The sequence below is a fragment of the Carassius carassius genome, chromosome 4 (genome assembly GCF_963082965.1).
Source record: "Carassius carassius chromosome 4, fCarCar2.1, whole genome shotgun sequence".
In the NCBI taxonomy this organism is placed as follows: Eukaryota; Metazoa; Chordata; class Actinopteri; order Cypriniformes; family Cyprinidae; genus Carassius; species Carassius carassius.
Window position 1 is genome coordinate 35,642,086 of NC_081758.1, and position 12,462 is coordinate 35,654,547.

The 12,462-nt window shown below is 37.8% G+C and overlaps 1 protein-coding gene across 1 annotated transcript; it reads right to left on the reverse strand.

The window, feature by feature from the left end:
- Nucleotides 1-350: 350 nt before the first annotated feature.
- Nucleotides 351-12,090, reverse strand: LOC132139933 (protein HIRA). Its single transcript, XM_059548644.1, has 25 exons — nt 11,836-12,090; nt 11,208-11,270; nt 10,963-11,073; nt 10,562-10,652; nt 9,993-10,087; nt 9,800-9,895; nt 9,400-9,560; nt 9,087-9,254; nt 8,785-8,898; nt 7,851-7,921; nt 7,636-7,741; nt 7,001-7,216; nt 5,841-5,926; nt 5,572-5,748; nt 5,324-5,491; nt 5,038-5,242; nt 4,100-4,198; nt 3,331-3,479; nt 3,095-3,256; nt 2,861-2,919; nt 1,939-2,044; nt 1,683-1,805; nt 1,335-1,498; nt 1,073-1,161; nt 351-976 (listed from the first exon to the last, which is right to left on the reverse strand). Exons 1-25 carry the CDS (start codon nt 11,870-11,872, stop codon nt 860-862), a joined length of 3,033 nt encoding a protein of 1,010 aa, XP_059404627.1. The 5' UTR covers nt 11,873-12,090; the 3' UTR covers nt 351-859.
- Between the last annotated feature and the right edge of the window lie 372 nt (nt 12,091-12,462).

Consider the following 12,462-nt stretch of genomic DNA (forward strand, 5'->3'; position numbering starts at 1 on the left):
CTTTCAACAATATAAAATCTTACGAACCCCAAACTTTTGAAAAGTTATTTACATCTTTGTTTTCAATCACGCATCACACTTATGACAGGATTCAGATTAGATTTCTACCGACTTGAACCATTTTGCAGTTCCTAGAAAAGGTTTATAAACAAAGCTTTTCTTTTCTTGCAAAAACTTTTATTCTTGTTAAGGGTGTAAGTTTGGACCTTGTCGAAACAATCAGATCTCTACTACCACCACCTGTCTAAAAAAAGGTAGTACTACATAAGGACCAACAAAAGTGCCCTGATGTTAAGAAGTTTGTACCACCAGCAAATAAATCACCATACGAGAGAGAAAGGAGCAACAGGTTTTAGAATTGGTAAATTGTTTATTCCTTTTTTAATTGAAGGTTTACCATTTTCTTGATTTTATAGAAAATGGAGAAAAAAAAGAAATGGCCTTTTACAAACATTTACAAATAAATGACAAAAGTGGCTGTACAAATAAGAACTGAAGGAGAAAGCCAAAAAGAAAGGAGGCAGAAAGAGTTGGATCACCACTTAGAGCAACTTTTAGTTGTAGAAGTAAGAACGCCCAGTTTCAAGATGACTGCCATGCAGACTTTGTGCTTGATCAAAATTATCCCAAAATGTGAGTTAACATCCTTTCCTCTTTCTTACCAACGGCACAAAGATTACAAACATAATTCATTAATGTATTTAACAAATTAATTATATTTAAAAAAAACATCATTATTTTTGCCCATTTTAATTAGTGTCCATGTCTGCGTTAAAGATAGTGCTGTCAGTAAAGCAACTAAGGCAGACTGTTAGCACATGTACAGGCCAGGAAACATAAGGAAGTCAAAGGTGAAATGCTATTTCAAGCGCAGCAATTCCAGCTGATCCTGGTACTCCGTGAAGAGTCTCTGGAACCGCAAGTTCTGACCAATCACAGGCAACAACTCTGTCAGCAGATCCCTCTTTCTCAGTCCCTGAAATGGACACAGGAAATGATTTTGAAAGACACCATTAAATGCAACAACTATACCAATGATAAATCTGTGATTGAGTTTCAGTAAAATTCATACCAGGACTGTCGGCTCCCAGGAGCTGCTACTGGATTTGTGAACTGGTCCCAGTAAATCCTGACAGAGTTCCCTTAACCTCAGCTCAAAACCTTCACAGATACATTCAGAGTTATTGTAAATGGATTCTGAATAAGAAACAAACACATCTTCATCTTAGATGGCCTGAGGGTGAATATGGTTTTCGGTGAACTATTGCTTGATTTTAAATGGACCCTCTTGACTCTTTTTACCAGCTGACCACCTTCAGCTGGTAAAAACTCACCCTCGTTTACGAGGAAACGTGCGTAGATGAGAAGCCAGTGCCTGTACTCGCTTGCTGAAAGGAGCATGAGGGCAGAGGAGAGCTGGTTCTCCAAGAAGGCCAGAGTCATTCCCTGCTGCAAGTGGTGAGGGGTCGATGACAAGCGAGATGCCAACCGCCCTGCACTGAAAGAGACAAAAGTGAGACGGTTAAGGCCTGTTCACCCCGAGAACGATAACGATAAAAGATAATGGGCTATCCCTTTCAGTGCTCAAGCTCTTCAAATTAGTCAATTAAATGAGTAATTCCGACAATACTGTTCTAGTATGTTGTTATCATTATAACTGTAGCAATAGCAAAGGCTGTTACCTTAGATTACGGCCCTGTGTGAGAGCCAGTGGCCCCATGGAGCCCAGAGTATCCTGAGAGGTCAAGCAATTGCGGAAGTCTGCACACTGTATAAGAGAGTCCTGTTTATCTGCGATCAAATTCCTATTAGAGATGTATAGAAAGGGCACAAAATATCAGAGGCAGAACAATCACAGTGGCCAGGAAAATTATTGGGACGGTTTCTGGTAGTTACATGTTAAAACTTCACTTAACACATGGTTTGTGTATCACTCACCAGGTCTCCAGTGATGAGTTGAAGCAGAAAGTTTTGCCATTTGACAGCGACACCACAGCTACACCTTGCTGAGTCAAAAAAGACTGACTTACTGTAGCATCTGTGCCTGGAGTGAGAAAGAGATAAGGTATTATTATATTTCAATTGATTTATTATAGTTTATTAGTTTTACCTATCCAAATAAGAAAATAAAAATCCTTTTACCGCAGGTGCGTAGAGCCAAGGAGCTACTTGAAAATGTACAAAAAATTAGCTAAGCACACACTGAATCCAGTGCAGACTGGGAAAGTCTATAATTTTTATATATATATATATATTGCATTGTGCAAAAAAAGAACATGCGCATTAAAAACAAATGGACACAAGCTACTTTTTTGTACATTTTGATAGTTCATTAGTCAAAATATTGATGCCCATCATTTTGTCTGACAAACGTCTGCTCTTCTCATGTAATTCAGCAGGTTTGTGTCCAGTACCACTGAAAATTTGTTCAGATTTTTTGCAGTAAAAACAATAATATTGCAAAATACTACTACAATGTATATTAACTGTTTTCTATTTAAATACATTTCAAATTGGAATTTATTCCTGTGATGGCAAAGCTGAATTTTCAGCAGTCAATATTCTTTTGGTGGTCTTCAGTGTCACGTGATCCTTCAGAAATCATTCTAATGTGCTGATTTTCTGCTTGAGAAATGTTTCTTATTATTATCAGTGTTGTGGAAACCGTGATACATTTTTTCAAGATTCTTTGAAGAATAAGAGGTTAAAAAGAAATATTATTCCAGCCCATGGAACAATAAAACTAACAAATAAAAACTTTATGAACTGTAAAAATCAAGGGGGTGGAGTTTAGCGAGGAGTCAATTAATAAAAGTAAAAAGGAGGAAGAGCTCATTAAAGAAAGAAAACGAAATCACACCTGATAAGATTGGATTCAGAGATTCATTTTTGACCAAAGCCGTCTGTTTCTGAACATCCCTGCAGAAAAAGATAATACCAGCCATTCAACATCATGTCAGATCTAGATCTTTCAGAACTGATGTAAATAATCACTGGCCTTTTCAAAAAGGCACAAATCAACCTGACTCCTGTTATAAATACTGCTACGGTGTTTGGACTTTTCTATTGAGAAACAGACAGGAAGGGTCAGTACCAGACAGACAGCGTGGCTGATGCCATCAGCGCCATGACGAAGTGTCCCGAGCAATGAAGTGCTGCCATGGGGGCGGGCAGCATGATGGATGGAATCATTCTCCGTCCACATGTAGTGAAGACAGCGAGTGTGCGGTCCTCACATGCTACAGCAACAATATCGCTATGAAAAAAAAACAAGTCACTTTTAGTCAAGATGTCAAAATCAGACATAAACCAATGTGTTTTAACACTCACCTGCTCCCGGTTGCTATGGTGATGCGACTGGTCAGCACCGTGTCCCACTCTCGCCCGTCTCTGCTCCATTTGAGCTGACTGAGACGAGCTCCAGACACCACAGAGACCTCGTTCTCTACCTCCAGATACGTGATGGCATCTGTACTCACCTAAACACCATGAAATCAAAATGAAGTTTTGTGGTTTTAGTCCATGTTTTTATTATAAGCTGATAAGTTCTCTAATAGCCGAGTTATTAACCAGGCTGGTTTTTCATGCAGAAATGGTATTGAGTCAATGTTTGAATTACATTACATTTAACACTTTTATAGACATAGTACTTGAGCTTCCTGATTACCGTATTTTTCGGACTATAAGTCGCACCTGAGTATAAGTCGCATCAGTCCAAAAATACGTCATGATGAGGGAAAAAAAACATAAGTCGCACTGGACTATAAGTCGCATTCATTTAGAACCAAGAGAAAACATTACAATCTACAGCCACGAGAGGGCGCTCTATGCTGCTTAGTGTAGACTACAGGAGCACTGAGCAGCATAGAGCGCCCTCTCGCGGCTGGAGACGGTAATGTTTTCTCTTGATTCATTTTTAGTTCATTTCTCTTGGTTCATGTCAAATTAATTTTGATAAATAAGTCGCACCTGACTATAAGTCGCAGGACCAGCCAAAATATGAAAAAAAGTGCGACTTATAGTCCAGAAAATACGGTACACATTATGATCATTGCATACACAGGACTGATATCTTAGGTGTAGAGTTTTTGAGTCATACCTGAGTGCTAAATGACTTCTGTATGGATGGGGTAGGAAGTTTTAACACCGCTACAGGTGTTATTAATCGAGAAGGCTCCTTCTCCGCTGAGACTGGAGTCTACAAGAGAAAAGATCAGTCAAAAGTGAGTGAACAATCTTTGTCTATGCGCACTGACATCACATAGGTTCTAATGAAGTACTCTCAGAGTTAATGGAAAGATAATGAAAGATATAGAGGTTGTAGTATAGAGGTCATAGTCCACTAGTGTGCATTTTTCTTATATATTTGATATATAATATAAAAAAAGGTTGAATAAAAAATTTACACATTCATATACTACAGTTCACAAGTTTAAGTGTCAGTAAGATTTCTTTAATTCAGCAAGGACACATTAAATTGATCAAAAACGGCAGCAAATAGATTTACATTTCAAATTAACGTTTTCTTTTATTATTATTCATTAAAGAAAAAAATTATCACAGATTCCGAAAAAATATTAAGCAACACAACATTGACAATAATAAATGCTTCTTGAGCATCAAATCAGCATTGATTTCTGAAAGATCATGTGACACTGAAGACTGGAGTGATTTAATTTTGCATCACTAAAATTAATTATATTTTAAAATATTAAAACAGAAAATGGTTCATTTTAATTTTAATAATATTTCACAGTTTTTGGTGTATTTTCTGATACACAAATGCAGCCTTGGGGATTCTTACCAAACCCAAACTGTTGAGCGGTACTGTGCAATATGTATTAAAAAGCTGTATATACATAAATAAATATTTATGAACATTCATATTCATAAATATGTAAACAATTTCGATATATACTTGAAATATTTTAGCAGCTTTAGCGGTTACACAGTTTTCACAGATCTGAATAGGCCCAATTAATTAGTCAACTTTGAAACTGATGTGTTCAAAACAGCTCTCGAAAGAAGAAATGTCACCTGTGGGAAGGGCTGTGATATGGGCATCATCATTTTGGCATCTTTCCTTGGCCTTCCCTTCTTCCTCTTTTCTACCACCTCTGCTCCCTCCATTTCTCCCTTCCTCTTGGCCACAGATAGTGATTTCGCCATGATTTTGTCCTCACTATCACTGCTGGTTTCATCTTTTACTTTAGGCTCCTTCACAGAGCTAGTGTCTTTGACCCTGAGATAGAACCGCAAAAATTCAGTTTGGTTTTAAGTTCAGTTTAGAAGGGCACACCAGTTATAATGCAGATTTTATTACCTGTCAAGTGGGGTGATGCCTATAGTGATGGGTACACTAGTGACCCCTGGCGTGGCCTTAGACCTTTCAGTAAATCGCGAATCCAGCGCTTTCATGGGCTCGATTTTGGAGGCAGATGTCAACAGCAGATTTGATTTCATACCGATTGAATTTACAGCTGCAGGTCCACTAAAAGAGACAAATTTGATTTTTAAAACATATTGGTTGAGAGAGAGAGGAAATGGGATATTACATGCATGTAAACTTACCTGTCCTTGTTCTCTTCCACAGTTTTGTTGGGAGAGGTGGTGGTGGGGTCGTGGGAGGGTCGCAAGCCAAGTGAGTTGGCTGTACTGGAATCCGAAGAGATCTGAGGGGTGAGCTGAGTCGATGCAGATGACCCCGGCAAGATCGGGACGCTGTTGAACAACGCTGGTGAGAAGTCCCTGTGTAAAAGTAAGAGACATTCAGCCACAGAATGTATGCTGGGGAATAGGAGAGTAATAATTTTAGACGTGTTGTTGTACGTGTTCGTTACCCCGTGTCGAGCTGTGCGATGCAGAGAGGTGTGATTCTTCTCCTCCCATCTGCAGTTCTGGTCTCCACCTGCTTCTTTAAGAGGTTCTGCCCCAAAAAAAGTGCCATTTGTTAATGAATGCAGTCCTGCAAACATATCATTTGGGGACAAAAGTGGGTAACTCTTCTGGCTCTCTAAACTACTATGCTATGACCATCATGGTATTAAATGATATATACAGATTCATACAAAGACAGAGAGACAGGCAGATGTGCATGTAAAGTGTATGCAAATTATTTAATGTCACCCACACATTATGTATTTGCATGCAATATGTATGTAAATATTACGATTTTACATAACCACTCATTATGTGTATTAGGGCTGGGCAGTATGATCCTGCTAATTCTTTTAGTTCCAAAAATTTCTTTGACACTTTTTAACTTAAAGGAACACTACAATTTCTTTGAAAATAGGCTCACTTTCCAACTCCCCTAGAGTTAAACAGTTGAGTTTTACTGTTTTCGAATCCATTCAGCCATTCTCCGGGTCTGGCGGTAGCACTTTTAGCTTAGCTTAGCGTAGATCATTGAATCTGATTACTAACGCCGGAATGAGAGTATAGTTCCTAGCCATATCGGCCTAGAAAATCACAACTTTTCATTTTCTGTTAGTCTTAGTACACAATGTAACTACAGAAGAGTCAAGTTTTAAATAGGAAAAATATAGAAACTCTTTCTCCTTCTAATTTTTTTGCCAGATGCTAATGGTCTAATCAGATTCAATTATCTATGCTAAGCTAAGCTAACCTAAAATTGCTACAACCAGACCGAGAGATCCGCTGAATTGATTTGAAAACGGTAAAACTCAACTGTTTAACTCTAGGGGAGTTGGAAAATTTGCATATTTTTAAAAAAAGTGGAGTGTTCCTTTAAGATGCACATCAAATATATAAATTACATTTATTTATATACCTTAATACCAAACCAATTAGCACCCGCAAACAAATTATGCTAGATATACTTTGATATACAAACTATACTTTGTAAACTTGCAAGCCAGCCATGGCTGGAGGTGGAAATACGAGAAACCAATCATTATTTACCATATTAACCATTTGAATCACTTCAACCGTTTAAAGAAGACTGTTGTGCGTATTGTTACATATTCTTTCCTCTGACCTTCCTGATGTCCTCCAGGGACTCTCCGTTGAGCACATTGGTGAGTTTGGGCGTCTGGTTCTCAGGACCACTTCCCTGGGCTCCATTGGGGTTCTGGTTCCCCTGGCGTTCCTGCTGATACTTGAGCATTTCTGGGTTCTCAATAATAGTGCTGGAAAGGTGGGACTCCATAGTAATGGCCAGACTCTTTCCATAGATGTTCTGATGAATAGCATTCTACAGAAAGATACACAGAAATCTTATTTCTCTCAAAGCTATTAAGCCATTTAAATTCTTCAGAAGCAAGCTATTTTTTAAATGCTGCAGCACTGTTTTTGACACACTGCATTAAGCAAGCAAAGGCAAATAGGGAACACTCTCCTAGAATGTCTTGTGTATCTTTTTTAATATGACTGGAAAATTTGATACAGTTCAACAATCTGAATGAATGCATTTGCATATTTCATCAAATGCTTCAAAGAAACGATTCACTTTTCATTAATTAAATAATAACTAAATGTGTGTGACTTAAGTGAGATTCCACTTTTTTTCTGCCAGAGAAACATTGCAGAGTTCTTACAATTATATAACTGAAAAGTTATTTTGTCTTAAATAATGTCAACTGGTGTGTGTGTGTGTGTGTATATTTTCTCCACCTTTTCCTCTTCATTCAAGGGATCTCCCAGTTCGTCCTGAGAGAAATCCAAGAAAGCCACAGTTCCATCCATGGAGCACACCAGAAGTCCCAGCCCATTGAGTGTCCTGAGAGATACGATCCATTCACAATACTCTCATGCATGTACGTTTTTACCCCACTAGAGTGTCTATGATGCTTTACAGAGCTTGGAAAACAGAAAAGCTGTTTTCTTACCATGTAATATCCATAATGGACTTATCAAAGAGGTCATGGATGACCACCAGTGGGCGCTTAAGTGAGGTGAGCTGAAAAACAAGAACAGGACAACTGATTCAAGGTGAGTCATCTTAACATTCAGAAATCTCACCCTTACATGAATGTGACATTTTTTTGTCTTCACTGAAAGAGGAATACTGTGCGAAACAAGAGAATGAGAATATATCAGAACATATTTGATTCTTACAAAACAGCTTTGTGGAAGCTTGGACCAATAAGGCTTCACTGTGGGAGCCACTACACGCCTGAGTCCAGCGTGACGGGACTGACAAAATGTATTATCATGGCTGCAGCTGGTTAGGACAAAAACTCGTTAACATGGCCGCGATTAAATGTATTGCTTTAGCATGTCTGTTTTCTGTTTTACATGAACATTAAGCACTTTTAAGCAGAGCATAACCACAAAATTGTTTATACTACCATTCAAAAGTTTGAGGTCAGGAAGATTGTTTTGAATGAAAATACTTTTTTTGTTACAAAATATTTCTGTTTCAAATGAATGATTTTGCTTAGAAAGTTCTATTCATCAAACGAACCGTAAAAAAAACTGTTTTCAACATTAATAATAAGTGATGTTTTTGAACACCAAATCAGATTATTACGATATGATATAATGATTTCTGAAGGAACATTTGACACCTAAGACTGGAGTAATGGTAGCTTAAAATTCAGCTTTGCATTACAGGAAAAAATTATATTGTAAAATATGTAACAATAGTTCATTTTAATTGTATCAATTAAGTTTTCCTTGATTTTGCACAAATTTAAAATTAAATTACAATTAAGAATTTCCAGGTTTTCCATGGTCGTAGGAACATATAAACATAGAAATATGCCTTTCTTTTTTTTCTAGTGGGGCAAAACCAAGGGGTGATATTGAGAAGTCTCATACCCATACAGAGAGTGAGCGGTCCTTACTGCCCACAGCACAGCAGCAGTATGGGCAGCTGGGTTTGGGTGTACTGCCATTCTTCTGTTTCTTCTTAAAGATCTTAGGATTGAACTTCTACAAAGAAAGGGAGAGGAATTCAAAAACCACTCGATAAGAGACAAGAATTAACTTCTAGTTCTTAGCCAGTTCGAAAAAAATCATGATTTCATCGACACAAAAGGAAACCACTACAGCACAGACTACAATGGAGATTTCAATGCATGTTTTTCTGTGGAATATTACAGATTTGAACCGACACTAACCACCACAGTAACAGCTTTTCGATGACCCACAAAGTCCATGTTGGTTTTCCAGCCATCGCGTTCGATGATCTGAGCTGTGGGCCCAGAATTATTCATGGCATGAGCTGAAACCAGGTACTGGCCATCTGGAGACCAGCTCAGCCTCAGGACGTGTGTGGTGCCGCCACACTGAATCAAAGCAAGAGAGAAGGAAAAAAGAGAGAATACAGGGTCACAAGGATGTAAACAATTTAAAGAAGAAAAAAATAAATAAAAAGTAAATGCATTCCCAAACTAGCATTTCTGGTGAGCAGCTTGAAGTCTGAAGTCTTACTTCACTGAAAGGTTTGGTGATGTTTGTCTCCATCTGCCAGTCCATGGTCCTCCAGACCTTCAGGCTATGGTCATCTGCCTGGGAGGCAATGTACTTTCCCACTGGGTCCCACGTCAGGCCTTTCACCAGCCCTGTGTGTCCCTTTAAAGTCATCACAATCTCTGTGGCATACACATAAAAAAGCAAATTCAAAAATGCAGTAGACAAAGCTTTGATTCAAAACTGATACAGAAGCCAAACCTTTCGAAAATCCCCTGACAAAACTTTCCTAGAGTGACAATGAAAGTATTTGGGCATTTAAGCCAAACTTAATGCCATTGCATTACAAAATATATCAAACCAAACAGCATCTGAAAAAAACAACAACAACAAAGAAAAGATGCTAGAATTGATATTTCACCTGGAAATTTTCGAGCGTTCCATATAACGATGGTGTTATCCACACTGCAGGACGCGAGCCAGACATCATGAGGTGACCAGGCGACATCCATTACATCTGGATCAGATTTATAGAGAACACCACATGTGTTTCACACGATGCCAAAAGTGAAGACAATATCCAGCTTCTACATGAGCAGCGTTTTCCCCCTCACCTCCAGTGTGGTTCCTCAGAATCATGACGCATCTCCACTGTTCCACATTAGCCAGTTTACTGCTGGACCCAAACACTGTGCTTGGACCTATGAAACTGCACCACAAAAGAAACACAACATAATGCCTCAAAGGCCTGTGCGTGGAATCTGTGGATGCATGTGTGGCATCTGTTTGTGTTATATATTAAAAAAAGAATAATCTGCGTAGTGGAAAAGGTTAAGTAATAAGCAGTGCATTGCACATCATTCTTTCAACTGTTATAAGGTTTTAAAAATCTATTTTTAGCATCACATCCTTATTTTTTTACTTTAATATTCAAATTTTGCACATGGGAATTTAAATTATCTAAAGAAGAAAATGAAATGTTTTGTGTTTTTACCATGGAGCAATAAAATAATTAAATAATAAAAAAAAAAATAATAAATAAATATATATATTAAAATATTAATATGATTATAATAGGATTTTAAAAACTTTATTTAAAAATGTATTATTATTATTTTTTGTAATCCATTGATCGTGAAGGGAGAAAAGACCGCAATACACTGAACGGGTCAGTTTTACTCACGCAGCTCTCTTCCACACCATGACCAGTTTGTCATCTCCTCCTGACGCCAGGTATAGTCCATTATTTGACCAGCGCACGCAATTCACACATGCTGAAATGTACAAAGTTACATAAAACATATAATTAGATGCTGAATATTCATCAGTGTCACACATTCCGTCGCACATTCTGTCAGTGCAGTTCACATCCAAAAGGAGTTTAAAATACATTTAAGTGACAAAACATAATGTAGACACCATGTCTGAATTGTTCTTTTAATTGTTGGGAGCAAAATATGTGATACAAATGCAACAAAATCAAGTCTTAAGAGAACAATAATCCACAAAATGTTTCTTTATTCATATATTTTAATCTTGAATATATAGATAAAAAAAAAAAAACAATTAAGTTTCAAGTAATACCTAAGTGATTGTCCATCTGACATAGCAATTTGGGAATATTCTCGTTCTTTTCATCCTCCTCTCGAAGAACCGGGGCCATATTCCAAATGACCACTTTCCCAGAGTCCTCACCTGTCAGTCAATGACACATTTGTCACTGAATTAGCATGGAAATAAAACGACCTTCTACAGACTAAGCTTCATCTGAAAGCTATACTAGAGTCAGCAAAAGAATAACAGAGATGTTAGAGGTTTTAGATTTTCACCTTGGCCACCTGTAGCAAACTTAGTTCCATCTGGATGGATATCAACTGAGAATATTGGTTTACCTGAAAACAAAAACACACTTATAACACAAATATAGTTTGGAAACACATCTCTAACGTGGTAAAAAAATAAAAAATAATTGCAAACAACAAATGTATACAATACATAAAACGCACGTTTCCTCTTCAGGTTAAATTAAAATGCAAATAAAGCCACATTAGCATATGACATAAATAAAGAAACATCACAGGTTCAATTTAACTTGTTAATTACGGCTAGATTATCTCTTAAATTACACAAGTGATTTGGCTCCAGCTTCATCGACCCATGTCAGAGGTCTGCCTGTCTGTTGCAACTTCAAAATGGGTGGTTTGCACATCATATATTCATGGGTGGTTTCTTAAAACCAGCCAAGCTAAAAAAAACAACAAAACAAAACAAAAAAAACAGCCGGTTACTATGATTCTTATTGCGCTAAAACGTGCAGAAGAGTATCCGATCGTAAGCGCCGATATGCAAAAGAGACCCGATCCGTCTCTCTACGTAACAAAAGCGCAAGTTGAAACCCCGGATTCCTGCACAAACACACAGACACAGACATAGAGAGAGTCGGGCTTCTGCTCTCACCATTGTGATTGACCCAACTCGGCTTCAAGAGCTTCATCTTCACGCTGAGTAATTATAAAACCGCCGTTTGCGACCCGCGATCTCCCTCTGCGCTCCCAAAAAGACTCGTTTCCAGCGTCCGCCCGCCTGCCCGGCCGTTTAAGTGCTCCGTTACTTTGTTGCTCAGTTGAACTCCATGTCTGTCTCTCTTTCTCTCGCTCTCTCTCTCATCACTCGGTGAGCGTGAAGCTGCAGCAACTGAAGTCACGCCGGAAGTTCGCCGTCTTTTTCGAAGTTCCCTTGGAAACAAAGAATGAACTTGTGTGTTCCTCATTTACTTTAATTTACTTGGCAGAAGCATAAACTAAAGCGATCTACAAATGAGGAAATCGCATTCAAAAGCGACTAAATAATAGAAGCGCTATCTATCTATCTATCTATCTATCTATCTATCTATCTATCTATCTATCTATCTATCTATCTATCTATCTATCTATCTATCTATCTATCTATCTATCTATCTATCTATCTATCTATCTAACTATCTATCTATCTATCTATCTATCCCCATTGTTCCGTTTAAAATGTTTGAGCAGTTCACAGATTTAGCACATTTTATTCGAAATTATATATATATATATATATATA